Source organism: Crinia signifera, chromosome 1 (genome assembly GCF_055691185.1).
Source record: "Crinia signifera chromosome 1, ASM5569118v1, whole genome shotgun sequence".
In the NCBI taxonomy this organism is placed as follows: domain Eukaryota; kingdom Metazoa; phylum Chordata; class Amphibia; order Anura; family Myobatrachidae; genus Crinia; species Crinia signifera.
The window spans coordinates 428,139,893-428,161,457 of NC_139217.1; the positions used below are offsets into that span (position 1 = coordinate 428,139,893).

At 43.1% G+C, this 21,565-nt stretch overlaps 1 protein-coding gene across 1 annotated transcript in view; it reads right to left on the minus strand.

The window, feature by feature from the left end:
* Positions 1 to 413: 413 nt before the first annotated feature.
* TBCA (tubulin folding cofactor A) overlaps positions 414 to 21,565 on the minus strand; it is a 42,192-nt gene continuing 21,040 nt past the window's right edge. Inside the window, exons 2-4 of the mRNA XM_083152163.1 lie at positions 7,879 to 7,984; positions 2,329 to 2,415; positions 414 to 748 (exon numbers count right to left, since the gene is read on the minus strand). Coding sequence (XP_083008289.1) covers positions 668 to 748; positions 2,329 to 2,415; positions 7,879 to 7,984 — 274 coding nt within the window. The 3' untranslated portion in view covers positions 414 to 667. The remainder of the gene's footprint in view (positions 749 to 2,328; positions 2,416 to 7,878; positions 7,985 to 21,565) is intronic.

A 21,565-nucleotide genomic window follows, 5' to 3' on the forward strand; every position in this document is an offset into this window, starting at 1 on the left:
CATGCTAAGCAAGCCTGAATGATCATTTATTGCTGTTGCCAATTGGAGTGCATAGGTCACATCTAAAAAAAACAAGACTAATAAAGTTACCCTGTGCTGTGCTCCTGAGGCAGGTAAGCAGTGCTCTCTAATGGTGTGAGTGCCTATGTACCTGTTAAAGCTTCATTATCAGTGCCCAGGCATTGGCACAGAGTTTAATAGGCCTATTCCATCTCCTCCCCCCCCCCCCCCCCCCCCCCCCCCCCCCAATTTATGGGCAAGCTGACATTGTTTGTTAGCTCTGCAATAGTAAGCCCAGGGAGAAAGGTGTTTGAGGCTACAGCAAGATGGCCTCCTGGCTGCGGAGAGAGGAGCGGTACTTACCAGGTGGCAGTGCAGCTCTTTGGATCCTAATCACTGATAGTAAAGAGTACACTTTCATTTATTCTTAAACACCTTTAATGCAGATATAGTGAAGCGTGACATTTCCCATTCCTGCACCAGTTTAGTACAATGCTACAAAGCTGTATAGGTTAAAGCAATTTACGTTTCACAGCCTTGAAGTTACTGAAATGAAATCATAACGTGTCCTTGTATTGTTACTCTATGGAAATGCACTCATGTTTCCCAATTTGCAAATAGAACTGTGGAATGATAGCAAGGCATAAAAACAAGGTCTGGAGAGTGTTCATGCTTCTAACTTCACAGTGTCCAGCATGGCACGGGCATCCTTGTATTCCTCTGTCTCTTCCAAGTCTTTTTCATTCTCCTAAAAGAAGAGGAGATTGTCACTTCCTTTCTTAGTATCAGCTTCCATAAAATCATATAACTACATGTATAAACATTTACATACACACCACAGTGCACTACTGCACTATTATGTGCTATACTGTAGGCCATCAAGCAACCTCAACTGCTCAGTGGTCTGGGTTCAGATGGGGTTGAAGAGAGCATCACTGCTCCTTACTTGGGACCAGCACAGAGGCAGATACAGATGGAGCCTTCCCCAGCCAGCCTCCTCTTGATAGCCATGCTGAGCCAAGGCCTTTTGTTCTCAGATGCAATGCAATACAATACATAGAACAGTAGGGGATTAGCAGAGTAATCCTATTACTCACTCAATCCTATTAAAGGGCTAGATGAGGATGGCTCTGTCTGTAGGGTAATGTAGCACTAGGCATCTGGTATAAGAAGAGGCCTAATGCATGCATCCTGTATCTGAACACTTGGGAAATCATCATTTGGCTGAGTGACTTAGCCTCCACAGCTTCTACCAAGAGGCCAGGCCTTTGCACTTTCCATTTTGGGTGAAGGGAGGTCATCGCCAAACCTCTCCCTTCCAAACAGCTGCAGACTGTCAATCACTTGATGTCTGCTTCCGATAGCGCAGGACCCTTGCTGTACATGAACAGTACAGAATCGGCACATGTGCAAAGCAACCGACATCACTACTGTGTGACAAGTGGCACAACAGTCAGGACCTGAACCAGGCGTGCCCATCTGTGGATTCCTCATTAGTAAGGGACAGAGTACGCTATAGATGGAAATACTAGGATGCAGAGATAAAAACAAGTGTCCTTCCCTCAGCAAGTCTTATGCTCACTGATGCATAAACAGTCTGACATTGCTGCTGAAGGGGCCAGTCACATGGCAAGTGCACACGCAACTGCCGATGTAAGGCTTGATGGATCACTAGCGATATCCTATGACAGCCTGCTGCAGGCACCACGGCGGATGATGTAAGTGACCCTCCATAGTGGGCATATCATGGATATACACTAGAGCAGTGGTTCCCAACCCTGGTCCTCAAGTACCCCCAACAGTGCATGTTTTGCAGGTCTCCACACAGAATCACAGGTGACATAATTAGTTCCACCTGTGGCTCTTTTCAAATGTGCTTGAACAATGAGTGCACCTGCCGGGTAACCTGGAAAACATGCACTGTTGGGGGTACTTGAGGACCAGGGTTGGGAACCACTGCACTAGAGGATGCATCTGACCTACTGTCTAGTGTGTACCCAACTTTACTCTGCCAGCATTATACAAGACAGCAATGGGAACGCAATGAAAAGATAAGTGCAAATCACCTCACAGTGACATTACAAATGGGGTAGACACCCAGTATTATGGTAGAACAAGCACTAACTTTTACAATTTTGGGCTTCAACCAGAGTAAACCAGGGTATATAAACCCTATGAATGTAACAGAGATCCAGCCATACACGTCATTACACACAGAGGACTACTTCTAATATTTCTTATTGTGCATCTTCACATCGTTAATAATTGCGAACATACCGAGTACATTAGTTAACATGAATTTTGGTCTCTAGTGGACAAAAAGCTTACTAGGAGTTGTGAAAGATCGGCATGTGCTGCTTCTAGCCTGCGGTGACAGTCTGGGACCATCATGTAAGATTCCTGCAACACTTCTTTCTGAAATGCAAATTAAAAATACTAAAGCACACATACAGTAACAGACATCAGCACAGTACATTTTTAGTTCAACTGAAATTAGCTTTTCATTAAAATCCAACGAACTTCTAAAACTATTTTGGGTACTTATATGTTAGTTGGGTGCCCACTAAGCTATTTGCTTAGTTTTCCGCCTCCGCTCGCCACACTTCGGGCTTGCCACACTATATAAAATCAACTCCATGCCAACATGGATAGTGGGGTTATGAGCGTACTAACTATAGTGGGCGCCCAACTAGCATATAAGTACCCTATTTTGCTATACTGGCACTTCTCTTAAATTCTGCAACATTCTGCATATACTCAACATTAAAACTCCATAGCACCCGTGTATGGAATGAAGCGGAGAGTAGGGGTCGCATGAGATACACTGCATGAGATCCCCATTCCCCATTTCACCAGAATCAGACCCAAATCACATAGCGCCTTCAGACGCTCATATACGGTCAGCTCTCTCTCAGCAGCTCTTTTACATCATATTGGTCACAGAACCCAAAATGAATGCTTTGTGCCACTACAGCAGCTTCACAGCAACCTGCTCTTCTGGTAAATCTGTCCCTGCCCCAGTGGAGCTTACAAACTATATTCCCTACCACATGTACACACACACACAGACATTCTAGGGTTAATTTGTTGGGAGACAATTAACCTACCAGTATATGTTTGGATTGTGGGAGGAAACCAAAATACCCGGAGGAAACCCACACAAGCATGGGGAGAATATACAAACTCCACAAAGGTTTGCGCCATGGTGAGTACTGAACCCATGACCTCAGTGCTGTGAAGCAGTAATGCTAACCATTACACCATTCGTGCTGCCAACGTTAGCATGTTCCTAGTTGAACAGCAGCAGATTTTGCTTTCCTAATTATCCTTAAAATAAAACTAGTGACATTGACATTCATTCCTTTTAACAAAGAAAGCCCCCCGTCGACTTAAAAATAAGCGCTTTCAGCAGATTAGTCTAATGCATTACAACATACAAAGCAAATTCCTAACCCCGTTCTGACTTCTAATCAACAATCACTATTTTGATTAGCGAAAAATGCTGCATTTCTATAAATGGTTTTCTGCTCGCTAGATTCAAAAACAGCAGAGGAGGACAGCACACTGAGCGGCAGGCTTGTCAGTCACCGAACGCCCATCTCTGGCTTCGAAAGTTTACTTAAAATAAACGCTTTCCGCTGTTTTTCCATGGAGCACCTTTACCCTGAATGGGATCAGCTGCTCGTATAGAATTTTTTTTTTTCTTTTTTGCCTGGTTCTTGTGGCTAATAAAGAAATACTATGCGGAGATAAAATCATGTTGAGATAATTACTGTATGGGGGGAAAAAAAAAAGTGTTATTGAGTATATTGATCATGTTGCGCGACCCTGGCAGGAGATTTTAAGTGAAAGAGAAAGGTAAAGAAAATGATAAGCAGAAAACAGCAGGTTTGTATTTTGGCGCTTATCATGCATAAAAAGTTATTACTTATCGCCGCATTTCATTTTAGCAGAGATGATATTCTCACCATGCGGCTGGGAGAAAAATTACTAAACTGGAACCCCACTGAACGTGAACATTTTTCCTGCCTACATACGCCTAAATGTTGTTTTGTGCAAATCCTTATGTTAAAGGACAAGAAATAGTAGCAGTTTACCATCTCTTTTAGAACAAGAATCATGAGCTGGCCTAAATTATATTTCAGTGCAATGAACCAGGATCAATGTACTACAGCCAGCACCTGCGAACCGAAATGATATAATATACACCTGTAACGTGCATTTCTCTCCATGTTTTCTGTACGGCGGCGATGTTGTGGTGGTAACTCTTATACAATTTGGGAATGAAGTTGCAGCTGCGGTTTGACGGCTTAAACTTCTGCTACAAGGTTAAAAACGTTTTTTAAAACAGTAACAAGATCTCAAGTATGTTTATTAACCTGTGTTTCATAGGACTGTTATTTTCTTATTTATGTACGGGATTTATAATACTGTATATGGACAAACATTCTGCATGTTGAACTATTTTTCTCCACCATCTTACATTTACAGTATTAACAAGATAACAGTGAGCTGTACAGTGTATGGTTTGTAAAGAATGATACACGAACAAAATTTCTTTTGTATAGGAATAGGCAAACGGGGAACCTACAGTAGCTGAAGGCACGGTCAAGTGCAGCGTTGTTAATGGTTTAAAAGCAGGATGGACCAAGTGTACTGTATTGGTGGTAAATTCTGGATCAGAACGTGAAACATGTCAGTATGTATATCACAGTGGTGAATGAAAGCTGTATTCTGCTGTATATAGTTCTATCCGCAATGCAAAATTGACTCCAAATGGACGTATGGATTCTAAAGCTGCGTTTACAGCGGGCGATTTTCTAAACGATATGGCTCATTTCGGACCTTCTGAACGATAGTGTTTCAAAAATCACCTCGTGTGTATGCTGCAAAGAAGGAACAAAGGCCCTTATTCTGGTTCACTCACAAAGACAAATTCCTTCTCAAATTTATAAAACCATGTGCACTGCAGGTGGGGCAGATGTAACTTGTGCAGAGAGAATTAGATTTGGGTGGGGTTTTACTACAAATTGATATCTATATTGCAGTGTAAAAATAAAGGGTACTTGTGGAGTATCACGGCTCCCACGACCTTGATCGTATGCTGATCGTATAATAAAAAATCGCATCGCATACGATCAAATTGCATGCGATGCGATCGCACCCGATTTTGCACTGAAACGCATTGAAATGTGTAGTAAACATGTGAAATGCCCCCAAATGCCATTTTTCATAGTGTACCACCCCCACTATCAACGTCAACCCGAAGCGAGGCGAGCGCAGCGGTACGTGTCCTCCGACCTTTTCATTCCCCTACTATCCACGTCGGCGTGGAGTTGAGAATAGAAAGTGTGGCGAGCGCAGCGCGCCTGAAGCGTGGCGAGCGCAGCAAGCCCCGCGAGGGGACGCGGATACCTTCACAGCTATATGCGTCCCCTCGCGGGCTTCACAGGTATCCGCGTCCCCTCGCCACGCTTCGGGCTCGCCACACTTTCTATTCTCAACTCCACGCCGACATGGATAGTGGGGGTATGAAAAGGTCGTAGGACGCGTACCGCTGCGCTCGCCACGCTTCGGGTTGGCGTTGATATTGGGGGTGGTACAGTGAAAAATGACAGTTGGGGGCCAATTAACATGTTTCATACTAATTTTAATGCATTTGGATGCATTTAAGATCAAAAACGTATGCCATCGTATGGCATCCGATGCGATCGCATACGATTTTTGACCAAAAATGCTGAAAAATCTGTAAAAATCGCATCGCATCGTATACCATCGTATGCCACTACATATGGCATACGATGCCATACGATGGGAGCCGTGATACTCAACAAGTACCAAATAAAGCAGCCAGTATTCTACCTGCACAGAAACAAAGTAACTCACCCAAAACTAACTCTCTCTGCACATGTTACATCTGCCCCCTGCCCCTCACCCCCTGCTGTGCACATCGTTTTGTTCATTTGAGAAGGAATTTGCCTTTGCGTGTGAACCAGAATAAGGGCCAAAAGTGCGCTCATGCGACACCCACACCCCCCTCCCATTGATTGTACATGCAGCTACATTTGCTATTTTGTGAGTGGGGGGTACCCAGCGACTTCACTGAATGATACCGTAAACAATATCATTCAGTGTTAAGTGTTAGTTCATGTACCTTCCAGCACTGCCAGTTTTGTTAAAGCAAATCGCCCTCTATATATATACACACCTTAACACTTCTATGGCCTAAACAAACATAACATTCTTTATACAGTATATAAGATAAAGACGGAAAAAAAAACGCCACACTAAGCATTGTATTCAGAAGAGTGTTCCCATTTTCAGGAATTATATAGTCTACAAATAAAATTTATTTTATAAATTTGTTGCAATAGGAAACCAATTAACACATGGCAAAGTTCTTCCAGGCCTGACAAGCGGAGTTACATTAGGCCTGGTATCCGTACAGACAGTGTATTGGTTAGCATTCCTGCCTCACTGCATTGAGGTCATGGGTTCAATTCTCACCATGGCTTTAACTGTGTGGAGTATGTATATCCCCCCCCCCCCCCCCCCCGCCATACTTGCGTGGGTTTATTGGCTCCCAGCTAAAAAATAAATGAACCACAGTGTGCACCAAATGGTTCTTATATAGAACAAGTGTATTTACCAGTTGGTAAAAAGTAGGCGCATAGGATGGGATATTGTGCTAAGCTGCTCACACAAGGGAAGGTCAATTCCCAACAATTGTATACAAAAGGAAAAAGAAGGGGGGAGGTGGAGCTCTTGATAAATGATGGTCAATTGAGTATTACAACTAAAAATGGATTTATTAGTACAACACAATCGTCTCTAGTAATGTTATGACAAAAAGCATATAAATTGCTACATAGAACAAAATTAAATACAATAGTGCACTTAAACAATTAGGAGGAAAAAAAGGACAATAGAAACAAATATACTTTGGTGGAGTCCCGCTCGTTCCTATATTGCTCCCTGGGTGGACACCTGTTTTGACAAATTCACTTGGCACTCAAAGGGTTTAGGCTATGAAATGAATAGGTACAAGACTATGGGGTATATTAAAGCCGATCAGGCGAGCAGTGCCGGTAGCTTGTCGTCACAGCTCGCGGGTCAGTCCTCAACTGACCCCCCCTGCACTCTCCATTTGCACCTCACTGGGTTTTTCCAGTGAGGTGTAAATGGGGGTGCCGGATGGGTTCCCGACAGTCGTCTACCCGAAGTCGGGATCCCGACTGTCAAAACGCAGACAGCCGGGTGGCCATCGGCCACGACCCCCATAGAGGGAGAATAGAATAGGTGGCTTGCGTATCAAGCCACCGTGCCTGCAGCATGGCGAGCGCAGCAAGCCCGCAAGGGGCTTTTTTGCGCTCGCCATGCTGTCTGACTCCGGGCAGTCGGGATCCGGACGTTGGGATAATGACTGTCGGGATCCCGACTGTCGGAGTCCCGTACCACACCAGTAAACGGCGAGTGCAGCCATTAAAACAGCAAGGTTCGTGACTAAATGCAGCGGGCTCCCTGCATTAGCAGCGAACCTCGCCGTTCGGAGAAATCCTCGACATCCTCTGTCGGTAAGGAGTCCACCGGAACGTTGTATAAGGCGAGGATGGCTTGCTTTTGGTGATCTTCTACAAAAACAAGCCACCCTTGCCGCAGTCATAGAATACGGCCCTATTTTTAGGGGAAAAAACAAGAAACGGTTCTGCAATTTGTTATGTAAATGGTTCCATGAATAATGCTTTAATTGTCCCGGGATATAAAAGGCTCATATTAAGGAGTATAAATAAGCAAAGGAAAAAATGCATTATAAATGATTACCACTAGAGATGTGTATTATGAGGAGAATGGAATTTTCACTAACAAATCATTACTTACCTGCTTTTTAATGTCATACTCATCGCCTCCTTCGCTTTTCATCCGCTCAATCTTCTCTTCCTGTTGTTTGGCCTCTTTTTGATACATGAATTTTTCCTTGGATAACCTGGATATATGAGATTATTAAAAATGATTAGCAAAGCTACAAACAATATAAAGGATTGGTAAAAACTAACCAGACTAACAATTAAATACAACTTTGCTAGTTACTGCTCAGAGGTTTCTTAAAATGATTTATGGACCCGGATTACACAGTAGAGGCCGCTACATGTAGCCATGCTCATCTTTGCTGCACCGTGGCATGCTACTTGGCACATTGGGCTGTGACTATTCAGCCAGCAATCGCTGTATTAATTGCATTCATTCCATTAGGACACTTTATCGCTCTCCAAGGCTTAGTACATAGACCATTCGGTTTCTACACTTGGTTACACATTGGGGAGACAGGCAGACGGTCCGATATCGGAATGAATTACCATGAGCTCAGATTGTGAGTACTAGCCCAACATCGCTCCAGTGTGCAACCAGCTTAGCTTACAAAGTCCACATGTCACAAGGTACCAAAGTACAGCGAATGTGCAGTACAGGTCCTGCGTCGGCGGAAGCAGAAAGCCTGCAAGCGCCAGTAGATTTACTGTCTGCAGCCGTTTGGAGACAGGGAGATGGAGAGATGTTGGACAAGTTTTGGCATAGCGCCAAGACCAAGATCTGTGTCTTCCAACATAGATTTATAAGCTGTGGGCGGCTGACTTGGGAGACCCCATAGGTCAGTGGTAGCCAACCCTAGCCCTCGAGAACTACCAACAGTTCACATTTTCCAGACAACCTAGCAGCTGCACTCATTAATCACTGACACATTTTAGCCGACCAATGGGAGTCATCCAAGCAGTAGAGGTCTCCTGCTACATTACCTTATATGTGCTCCTTTGCGATGCACCCTCCAACAACATCCAATTTAGGCCTAAAAAGCCTAAAGATACTATACAAGATCTTACATGCGTCTTTGTAGCTATAAGGGCTGATGCAGAGATGAGTACAAGTTGCTGTAATAGTTCCTGCATTGTTGGATTGATACATGTTCGTAAGTAAAGCAAAAAAAGCTAATAACCGTGTGGAATAAACCATTCTGCCATGCATGGGGAGCAAATTAATTTACATTTTTTCTGTGCAGGGTAGATACTGGTTGCTTTTGCATGCAGACCACAAATTTTAAGGCCCCAACACACAAAGCAAACTTGTCATAATGACAAATCAACACAATTTTCCTTGAGCTCACCAACAACATTTGTAAGGGAGGTTTTTTTTTCTTCCAAATCTCTTGTCTGCTGCTCGCAGCTGCAGCAGGGGATGCAGAGCAGGGAGAGTGCCTTTCCTGGCCGGCGCTTCCCCACTCTGCAGATTGGTGTGTGCCAGCTGTGTGGCACCACTGGCACACACCTACCAACGCTGAAGGCTGCACATACGATTTATCTTATGTGCAGTACATCCGTCCTCCGACTCCGATCAGATGCACACGGGACCATGCATCGGTTGTCCCACACATTCCATTTGGGCCTATTTCACCTGATTTCTCGGCCCGATTAACCGCAATCGAGTGAAATCAAGTCCAGATCGTTTAGTGTATGGGGGCCTTAAGATATCTTTAGGTACTTGTGTATTATAGCGGCGCCCCCGATGTTGGTCGTGCAATGTTTTTCTCGCATCGCATGCCATACACCCGATGGCATGCGATGCGACGCGATTTTACACCACTATTCAATCAAAAATTGTACAAGCACCCTAATGGTTGCTTACAATGTTAAATGCACCCCCACGCCACCCCCCACTATAAACGTGAACCCGAAGCGTGCCGAGCGCAGCGAGCCCACGAGGGGCGGCGGTACGCGTCCTACGACCTTTTCATACCCCCACTATCCACGTCGGCGTGGAGTTGATATTATATAGTATAGCGAGGGGACGCGTATACCTGTGAAGTTATGCGCGTCCGCTCGCCACGCTTCGGGCTCGGTGGCTCGCCACACTTTATAAAATCAACTCCACGCCGACGTGGATAGTGGGGGTATGAAAAGGTCGTAGGACGCGTACCGCGTAATACACAAGTACCTATCTTTATTGCTACTGAACATTGCAATTTAGATTTCAGTTTGAACACCCACCAATCCCCAGCTCAGTCTGCATACATCTGTCCCACCAGCCATACAACAGGTGAACACTTCCACAAGTCAAAACGGTCCATTACAGTACATTTAAGTCTCCTTCAGGCACAAGTGTATGTGCATCTGAATTGTGCACCACTCTGAATTGCCCACAGTTGTGTGCATTTGGTTCTGCAGTATGGACAGTGTGAAAAAAAAAATACACTCCACAAATGGGTGTAGGGTCAACCCTCTTTTTTCCGCAATGCCACGGAGATGTAAATAAGGAACAGACACAGCTAGACATGCCAGCACAGTCAGGATTAGGAGATCATGAAGATATGGCTACTGGCAAGTAAAATGACCTGACATAACTTGAAGACCATTTGAGAAAGAATTATTTTCCGCCCTGTTAAATCAGTCAAGTTCCTACTATTAGCCTGAGATCACTGGCAAAGGCGTTTTATGCATCTGTGAACCTGACAAAGGCATCGGAGAGTAAGGAAGAAAATGTGAAATGATGTAATGGCACTTTACCATCTGTAAACTTTGTTTTTACCCCAAACATCAGAGGGTAGTTATTTAGATTTTAAAAAATGTTTAACAAGTCATATACATAGGGATTATAACTCAACACCCAGTATAAAAAAACAAATGTGAAATACAAAACATTTAAATAATGTATCAATTACTGTAAATAGTACATGAGTATCAGTCTTGTGTATTTGAATCAGGGAAGCGTTTCTCAACAGAAAATAAAATTTAGATGATGACTGGAACATTGCAACTGTGACAGATGAGCACAACAAGCTATATCTAATGTGTTTTGTTCATTACACTTATTTGGGGGTTGGGATCATTTGGTCTACAGCATGATGGTCTACAGTCATTAGGTCGACACCATAAGGTCGACATGGTTCTAGGTCGAAAGGTCATTAGTTCGACAATGTCTATGTCGACAGTCAAAAGGTCGACGTGGTGTTTGTCTCCCACCACGCCCTAGTAGACCATGAAATACCGCCTGTCGGCACATGTCGTTTTACAAAACAGTATAAAAAAACTCTGTCGACCTTTTGACTGTCGAACTAATGACCTGTCGAACTAACGACCAGTCGACCTAGAACCATGTTGACCTTTTCATATGTCGACCTAGACCCATGTTAACCTTATGGTGTCGACCATCATGCTGTAGACCAAATGACCGCATCCCTTATTTGGTGGTAGAGCAGGCTGTACTCAAAATAGAAATGTGCAGGTTTGGATCTCAAAACAGGATCTTATTAGCTATCGGCTGTCACATGTTTTGACTCCAAACAATGTCACAGCCGATAGATCCCGTTTTGAGATCCGGGGGAATCCAGCGATAGCATTATTTCCATATAGTTAGAGAATTCCCTAGCCTAATGTCCTCTCTCAGTGAGGATACAGCCTTCGGTTTACCAAGATAGGCAACACCCACTTACCAAGCATTTTAATTTTTAGTCCGTTAATTGTTCATCTGTAATTATTTATTTGGTACTTGTGTATTATCTGGGCACCCGATTTTTTCATCGCATGCCACTACTTAAGGCATGCGATGCGATTTTTCATTGTAAAGACCCGATTTTTAATCGTATAGTCACCCATGGGTGATTTCATACCCCCACTATCCAACTACGCAAGGAGTTGATCTTATATAGTGTGGTGAGCGCAGCGAGCCCCGCGGATTACTTTACATGTATTCTGCTGCGCTCGCTACACTTCGGGCTCGGTGGCTCGCTGCGCTCGCCACACTATATAAGATCAACTCCGTGCATAGTTGGATAGTGGGGGTATGAAATCACCCATGGGTGACTACACAATTAAAAATCGGGTCTTTACAATGAAAAATCGCATCGCATGAATTGTATGCCACTATATTGCATGCATTCACCCCTCTCACGTTTGTCACTTCTTCACGTTTTTCGTTAGGTTGGTCATGTTTTTTTGGGCTGTGTGTACGATCCTTATGGGCTACCCACTCCCCACATACCAAAGCTTTCTCCTTTGGGGGAAAGCTGCGGTCCTCGAGGGCAACCCCAAGCCGCAAGGCAAAGGGAAGCCTACCAAGGTTCTCTCCAAGCTTCGGCGAGGAGGACCCACCCGCCCTAACCCTTCCGGAGGGAAGGTCTCTCCGAGCTTTGGCGAGGAAGACACACCAATCCCTATTTTCCCCTCTTGGGCCTTTTGGCTGAAAGGGTTTGATGAGTAATGGGGCCTTTCTCCTTTGGTAGAGGGTCCATACATATGTACGCTCTCCATTTCACGATTTAGGTCACTGCACTGGGTGTTTGGAGCACCACCTCGGCAAGAAGGTAGATATGTAACACACTACTATGTCTACAGCTCACGGTCAGTGATTTTGGATTCAAAATATATCAAATAAATCAATCCTTCCTGAGGAATACCAATGCTGTGATGTCAGGCGCACATAAGGATGTGGTATGATATGTTGACCATCATCGGGTACACGTTCATCATATAGACAGTGATGAAAAGGACATGTAAGAATGCAGACATATGGGCCCTTATTCTGGTTCACTCGCAAAGGCAAATTCCTTCTCAAATGGAAGAAACCATGTGCACTGCAGGTGGGGCAGATGTAACATGTGCAGAGAGATTTAGATTTGGGCAAGTTATTTTGTTTCTGTGCAGGGTAAATATTGACTGCTTTATTTTTACAATGCAATATAGATCTCACTTTGAAGTAAAACCCCATCCAAATCTAATTATCTCTGCACAAGTTACATCTGCCCCACCTGCAGTACAAAATGGTTTTGTCCATTTGAGAAGGAATTTGCCGTTGCGAGTGAACCAGAATAAGGGCCTCAGTCCCTGGAGGGCCAGCTGAGATTTACCTGTTGCAGCGACTCCAGTGGCGTCTACCAGGTCACTGCAGTCATATGACAAACTTCCAGCTGATGGAGCAGTGTTCCATTAAGTATTACTGCTCTATTCCTAATCCCTACCCCCCACCAATGCCAAACCATAACTGCTCCACCCACCCCCCCATACCAAAGCCCCCCCTCAGTGCATAACACTAATGTTAACATTCTGACAGTAAATAGATTTCACATGTTGACAGTCTAACAGTCATTCCGCGTGTGTGTGTACACCTTAAAATTACTACCCCTCAGCCTAATGACAGCATGTAAGGTTGACGTGAGACTTATTGAAATAATAAATACTAATAATAATTGGGAATTGGAGCCAAAACAGAATTTTCTAAAAGATATACAGTATATTTCTCAGTCATTTCAAGTTGAGACATTGCTAGATATATGCTGTATATAGTCCTTACACCACCCTGATTAAGCAGGATTACAGTGATTATAATTCTACTTCATGTTTTAGACTGTCCATGTCAACCAAAACTATTGCATCCAACCACCTAGATTGAAATGGGCCGGTTGGAAATGAAACCCTCTGGTACACCTGTATATGACTGAAGGACAATACAGTACATTGCCGGGTAAGATCGAGTGTACGACGAGAAAAGAGTATCATGATAATAGCGGTTCAGTCTCCTTTATTGCTACAGAGATATTGCTTGTTACAATCTGAGCCTTATCTTTAGCATCTGTCAGACAGGAGCCAATCCTGCCTCATCGTAACTGCTGGGAAGAGTCTCAGCCAGGTCTGACTCCCAAGATCTCCCTTCCCAGCAAATGGAGGCTAGCATCCATTACTTTACCACTTTATCTTATCTGTCAGAGTGTTTTCACAAGCATCAAAAACACTAGCAATATAAGTAGGCTATAAAAGGCAGATTTCGGTCCATGACAGCAGGGAACAAAGGAAAATGTCGCTCTAGCCTTTGCGCGGTAACTTCATTTCTGTAAGCGCGAAAGCAGAATATGCCCCATAACACGACCAATGTTGCAGCAACACCGCGCATTCAGCCTACATTAACGCAACATCCAAACACAGTAGCAAAAACCCACGTATAGCATTATACAAAGCTTACCTAATATCTGTGATATAAATATACATCGGAAAGTGGTTTCATTTAAATCTTTGTGTTGCTACTGTTCATTAGAGAATGCAAACTTTTGCATATAGGCCTAAAATGAAGTAGAAACAATTCCAAACCCTATAAATTAAAATTTACCATATTGAAACAGATTTTCTTTTTAAACAGATTTACAATTTTAGACTTTTATTTTTTGCTTCTGGAAGTTTACTTGAATACAACAAAAAGAACCCAAATTAGCAAACTTATTTAAAAAAAAAAAAAAAAAGCTACCAGAGGGAATATAAACAAATCCCTGTGAGTTTACAGATCTTCGCAAATCATTACGCAATATTTAAATTTTTGTTATTTAATTGTTTTTTGGGGGGTCTATGTACAGGGTGTGTGTTGAGTTTAATTTAAAAGTTGTAAAAGAAACATTAAAATCATTGAAAATTAGCATGTTAACTCACATGACCACCACACATGTACAACTGTGTATCGGGTCCGCACGTAGAATTTACAGGGCATCGAATGCGTTTTTCGGCCAAGCTACCCAAAACCAGCAGCCTAAACGTTTTTTTTCTTTTGAGGCGACACTAAAATCCAGCATTTGTAATCCAGCTGCGTGCCTATTAGCTGTGAACCATAGCAGCTCAGCTCATTCTGCTAATCTTCTCCCTTAACCACATTTATTTGCCTATTTTTTTCACCGTTTCTCCTTTACAAAATACAACGCTGCCCCTTCTAAGATTAATTGATCATCAATTTAATCCTAATTTGGACCAAGTCAGGTGGTAAATGGACCATTTTTGCTTGATTGTTAGTGAAATGTGTGCAAGCACATTGATAAATTTTGATTATTTATCAATTACCACCAAATGAGCTAAATCTATTGAATAAATTCCAACCTGATTGCTATAATAGAGTTTGAAAATATTGCTATTGATAATGATTCTCGGTAATGGTCTTTTCCGGCTGCAGTTCCTCGGTTGTCGGCGAGACAACAAAGAATTCATTTTTCATAACATCAGTGGCGTATGCCTCAGCAACCCTTCATTAATCAGTTACATTATGGGGCTGCTCCTCCGTAATGTGTGTTGCTTTGCTCAGAAAGCCTAAAACACTTTGTCATATTTTATGTCAATTACCAGTAATTTTAATATCCTTCCGTCAAGGAATCTTGTAATAGTTAACATATGCTACAGTAAGTGTCTTAAGACTCCTTCAGATGAGTTATACTGCAGATATGGTTGCAAGTCACAATGCCGTCGCTGGAATGCAAATAACAAAAAACGACAGGCTAATGAGAAAAATGTCCCTTGATCTTAATTTCTGATTGCACAGGCTAAGTCACTTAGAGCCAGGGTGGAGCTGCGCTGCTTTTAAACGAATCTGCCAGTGTGTTTTCCCAAAGTTAATGGAAAAGCCGCTCTCTGGAAAATGGAAAAAAGAATTAGACCCGACACACATTCAGCAACCCTAATACTGTATTTTTGAGGCATGTAGCCAGAGCCGGTTCAAATGACAAAACCAAATTACTGTTGTCATTTTATTAAGGGTATCCGCTGTGCAAGGAGCTAACTGAAATGTGCAAAACTGTATAAAAGCCATGTACAGTGTTTTTAACTTCCAGAGAGGGAAGGAAGCCTGGGGCCAATGCTTCATTTTACCTTCCCTGTGTGACTGCCGGTCCGGCCCAAGGTCACACTTTAGTAAATGTGCGCCCGGCACCGTGCGGCATTATAAATGATACAGAATAGAGGCCACTGTTCAGTGAATTTCTATTTCAGTAACAGAATATGCTGCCACTGACTCAAACGGATTTCTTTATTACAGGCGAGAAATTAATCATAATCTTGCTTTTCAGGTTTGAATAGGCAGGTAGTTAAGCTGTAAACGGATTGTGTAAAACCAAAAGATCAATGTGCGGCGCAGAAGTTAATGAAGATTCTCTCATTTTCATTAGATAAAAATGACCTCATCTGAGAACTTGGGAAAAATAATTTGATTGAAATATCTTCAGCGTTTGTAATATTGTAAGTGTTACACGGGTCTTGATGAGAGAAACAAACTAAAATAATGACTAAAACCGGTATTCACACGCATTATTATTTATACCATCTACCGTGGAATCAAGTCTGGGAAACAAAGTACGGACCTGGGTATTTCATGAAATCTATTCAATTTCAATTCTTTCTACTTTCGAAAAGGAATAGAGTTCAGTATGGGCAGTGGCGATTGATGCTATTATACTGGTGATCAGCAGGACCTAAAATGCTCTTTAATAGGGTTCTCTAACGTCATCTTCCCTTCTAGCAATATTCCTGTGGCTCTTTACCAAGGTGGCAACCATCTTGGCAGGATAGACTATTTAGAATTGCACACTCAATTGTTTGTCGAAAAATCGAAGTAAAAAATTGACTTTTGGCCCATTCGCATGCAAAACGGCCACCTAGCAATATGGAATTTTATATTTAGAACGCCACACACTAGACCACAAAACCAAAACCACATTTATTTTAGAATCACAAGCTCTATTTCACTTGTTAAATCGGATACCCAACATGTAGTTTTCTATAAGACGGAATGTTAAGTATAATGGAACAGCGGACCCACAATCAGAAGCCCTCCGGATAAGGGTAATATATACTAAATTACATTTGATGAATTTGTAAATGCCAGCAAGTGGAGGTCAATGAAAAAAATCAGAATCTTTTTATTTGTGTTGAAGGTAAATGCACTCTCTATTGGTTAGGCGAACTAGTGTGGAAGCTGGCCACACCCCTGCTGGAGACCACATGGGCTTCTACCACTTAGTTTCTCTGGCGAGTTCTTCATGGCCTAGTCCGAAACAGGTTTCACTCCCACATCCATCTAACTACTTTCAATAGCACAAAAAAAAATGCTTAGACATAATGTAGAAAGTGTGGCAATAAGACCACTTTTTTTTCTTCATCTAACCTCTGTGTATTCATAAAGCTTTTGAGTATTATTATAATTTTATTTTTATATAGTATAGTATAGTTATTTATATATAGTATCACAACAATCTTAATAAATTGTAAAATGTCATTAATAATCGTGTGCACTATATGATTAGTTGTACAGTGTCAAGGCCTCCCATACACTAGTGCGATTTTGGCCCAATTTCACTCGATTTCAATGGATCGTGCAGAGAATTCGGGCCAAATCGCATGTGTTTTCACATCCACTCCAACACAATGAGGGGCCCTGTGCGCATCGGGACAGAGGTTGGATGGGCTGCATATAAGATAAATCGTATGTGTAGCAGTCAGCAACACATTTTGGGTGCTTTTTAGTACTCACGACGTATCACATCCGACTTCCCTTGAACTCCCCCAGCAGCTCCCTGGGAGTCCTTTTACATGCATGTAAAAAATCAAGTGCCAAGTCCAATGTGAGCTATCCCAGGGGGCTACTGAAAAGCAACCAGGGGGAGAGGAGCTGAAGGTAAATCGGGCCTAACCTGACCTTAAGGCAAGTCGAACTAGTATATGAGGGCCTTTAGACCAGGCTAGTCGTCATTGGAAAGCTTTGATAGAAGGTACCTGCAATAACACCCAATTCAGGAGATGGACACAATGTCCACTATGACATTACACAGAGGATTTGCGTAAATGACAATGTCACAGTTGCAGGGATTTGCACTGAGGCTCCCGCAATTGGAGTTTCAGAACCATCACTTGCGTACAAAGAGCACCATTTATCATCAATTCAAAACGTTGTAATGAAAAGGTCCGATTTCATTTGATTCCGATGTATTGGGCCAATATATCAGATAAAAATCGAGCCAAATCGGAGGCTTTTGACGTTCCCTTGCGCATTGGATCATTTCCTGTAGATCATATGAACATTGCGTTCCAGTTCTCAATTGATCACTGCTGGTAATTATGGCGCATGCACAGTGAGACAGGAGAATGCACAGTACAAAACAAAATTACTCTGCTGTGCAAACATCGGCATTGCGCCTATCTCTGAATCGGCCCAAAGTTGTCTTTGGAGGACCCTGTAATCAGCTCACGGATGGTTTTGCTAGGCAAAGTCTTTTCGAACAAAAAAAAAATAAAAATTATACATCAGAAGCCTGTTGCTCCAATTACAGAAATGTTCAATAAATATACTGATTGGCTTTTATTGTACGTGAAGGGAGGCAAAGCATAATGTCTTCTAGGTGTTATTGTGCAGTTCACAGAGAATTATTCATTTACTGTAGTTTACACTCAACAGTTCTTTATATAGTATCACTTAGGCCCTTATTCTGGTTGGTGCGGATATTCCCGCTTGCGTACGGGCCGCCGATGTTTATCTTCTGCGCATGTGCAGAGGTCACTCTGCGCATGTGCAGGCGATTTCGCCGCAAGGATTCTCTATACGCCGCACAGGGGGCGTAGAGGGGCGTGAGGGGCTACTTATCCTCATTACCCTATGCATACGCCCCGCGTTTCATGGGCGTTCCCATGCAAACGCGGGGCGTATGCATGGTATTGAGGCCGTGACGCGTGGGTACAGGGCGGGCATCTGACATCGCCGGATGTCAGCTGCCCGCCCCCATACAAGATTTCACACGGACAAGTGTCCGTGTGGTCTTGTGTTGCGGGACCTGGTGGAGCGTGCGGCCCTGCATTCGATGTTCGGCGACCATCGAATGCAGGGGCTGCTCCCACCATGAAGGAGGCGTATCCCAGTCCAATTTCATGCGGATCGCCACATATCCGCGTACGGACGGCCGTGGCGATCCGTATGGAAGGCGGGGATTCGCCTGCACGGTCGGAGCCGCATATGCGGCTCCGGCCGCACCAACCAGAATAAGGGCCTTAATATTGTAGTAAGTGTGGTTGGACACCGTTGTTTACTTATACCCCTTTCAAAACAAGGTCCTTTTTCCACCGAGTGGACCCGGGTCAGCGTCTGTGTAAAAGGGGTAGCTGAAAAATATATTATATATGTATATATATATATATATATATATATATATAGAGAATAGATTTAGAGTCTTAAATCTATTCTCTATCTCTATTTGCCTGTTCTGACCCGGCTAACAGGGGTCAATTAGAGTTGCTGCTCTCACTATCTTGGGCGCGGTTGGGGAACCATTCTTTGTGATATATATATATATATATATATATATCTATATATATATATATATATATATATATTCAAATAATCAATAAATAAATAATGGGGTTTTAGTTCATGAATTGATCAATGCATTTAAGCTTGCAGCCCATCGCCAAGGGACCCCATTTCACTGCAAGTCCTACACTAAAAACTGGTTTTCTTGGGAACCTGGCACCTGCTTACTTCTGTATCTATATATTTGGGTTGATTTTTAATTAACCTCTGTTACTGTGATCATAGCTTTCTCATGCACCCTAGATAAGCTCATTTACCTGAAACCTGTGACAGCTGCCCCTTTAATACTAATTCAGGTGCTGTGTTTGGGATTGTCTCACCTTATAAAAGCCATTAGTTACTTGGCAGTTGAGCATTAACCCAGGAAAAAAACACATGTTCATTTTAGCTATGATGTGTAAGCAGGTGCCAGGTTCCCAAGAAAACCAGTTTTTAGTGTAGGACTTGCAGTGAAATGGGGTCCCTTGGCGATGGGCTGCAAGCTTAAATGCATTGATCAATTCATGAACTAAAACCCCATTATTTATTTATTGATTATTTGAATGTTAAGGTAAGTTAGTTTGTTGTAGTGAGTGCTGGGCCCCCAGTGTTTGTATTTACTAGAGTGTGTGGTCACAGGCCACCGCACCCCACCCTGGAATGTGGGTGCTGTTTGCACCCCATTCCTAGGAATGGCGAGTGTGTTGGTACTTCTGTATCTATATATATATATATATATATATATATATATATATATATATATATATATATATATATATATATATATATATATATATATATATATATATATATATATAATATTTCCACGAATCCTACCCGGGTGGAACCTGGGTGGGGGGCAGTGTAAACGGGTATTTCCCGCGGGTCATCCAACAGCAATGGGGAGCACTACCTCTAGACCGCAGTGTCCTGCAGTCAGTATGGAAGTTTGGCGGGGGGGGGGGGGGGGGGCGTACACAGCCTCCGCTGCCGTCTGCTGTACAGTGCAGACAGCAGCGGAGCCGGGGGAGGGAAGAGAATGGATGTCTGTGTGCGACATCCATTCACCTCGTAGACTAGGAGTGCACAGAGGCTGGAGGCAGCCCAGCAGCTTACCTTGGTGCTGGGCTTGCCCAAGGATGGTGAGGCTATCAGCGGTCCCGGTGATCCTCTCCAAGCCCTACCCCCTGCACCCGTGTGCAGTGTAAACAGTGCCGGCCCAGGAATATTCCGGGTCTGCACCGCAGCGTAAAGGGGGCAAATCCCGGGTTCGACCCGGATTGGAACAGTGTTCCAAATACCTGGCCAGAGGCGGGATTTGGTGTAAAAGAGGTATACTGTAAGTAAGTGGTCTCTACTGTGCATGCATTCTATTATAGATCAGGTCAGATTTATTTGGCCCTATTTGTATACACGCTGGGGGTTATTCTGGTTGATTCCCATGGCTGCGAATCCGTAGCCTTGCAGGTCCACCAAACCCCTGGCCGCCACCCATTCACAAGGCAAATTCGCTCACAGGGCATGCAAATGGATGTTACACATCAACATCCATACGCAGCCTGGTGGGATCCGCCCTCATCATTCGATGGTCTCAGACAAAGGCTCATGCATCTGTAAGGTTGCCTCAGAGCAACAGAGATATACATGTGCACTAAAAAACCATCAGTTCCCGTTTGAACAGACCTGAATAAGGTCCATTATTCAATTTACAGATGATTTGGGGAAGGATTAAACTGTTTGTAGGGTTTGATTGCAAAACTATCTGATCCTTTCACAAATCCTACCACACACATACACACTCAAGGTGGCCATACACACGCAGATCTGTCTGGTTGGAACAAAAACATGGTTATGGATGAGAGCAAATGACAGTTGACCATTTGCTTGGAAATGCTGGAAAACTGAAGAACTGTCACTCATCCATAACCATGTTTTTGTTCCAACCGGCCAGATCTGAAGATAAATCTTACTAGTGTACCTTCAGACACATAATGCTACTGTGGTCATACAGGTAATAAATATCTTACTAATATAGGTAAGCATCACATAACTATGTCACAAGAGCATTAGGGAGGTAATGCACTGAAGTTGGACGATAACGCATTCATTGGTGTTGCCGCCATGGCTCTGTGCAAGTTAAATCAAGCTTTTCTGTGCTCAGAGGCATTGTCCTGCTGAGACAGCAAAGGGCCTTCATCAGCCAGTTGCTACAGTTAGAACCACATTTCATGTCACTAAACGCTGTAGCATTAGGATTTCCCTTCACTGGAATGAATGGGCAACAACCCTAGACCAACACAAAGGTACTAAAATAAGATGTTTAACAAACAAGATAAAAACTTTTCCCTAAAGTGTGCAAAACTTGCATTATGGAGAATGAAACTTCTGTGTTACTTGAAGCAAAAGTACTTTAATAAGAAAAAAAAAACATGCTGTTCCCAAATGC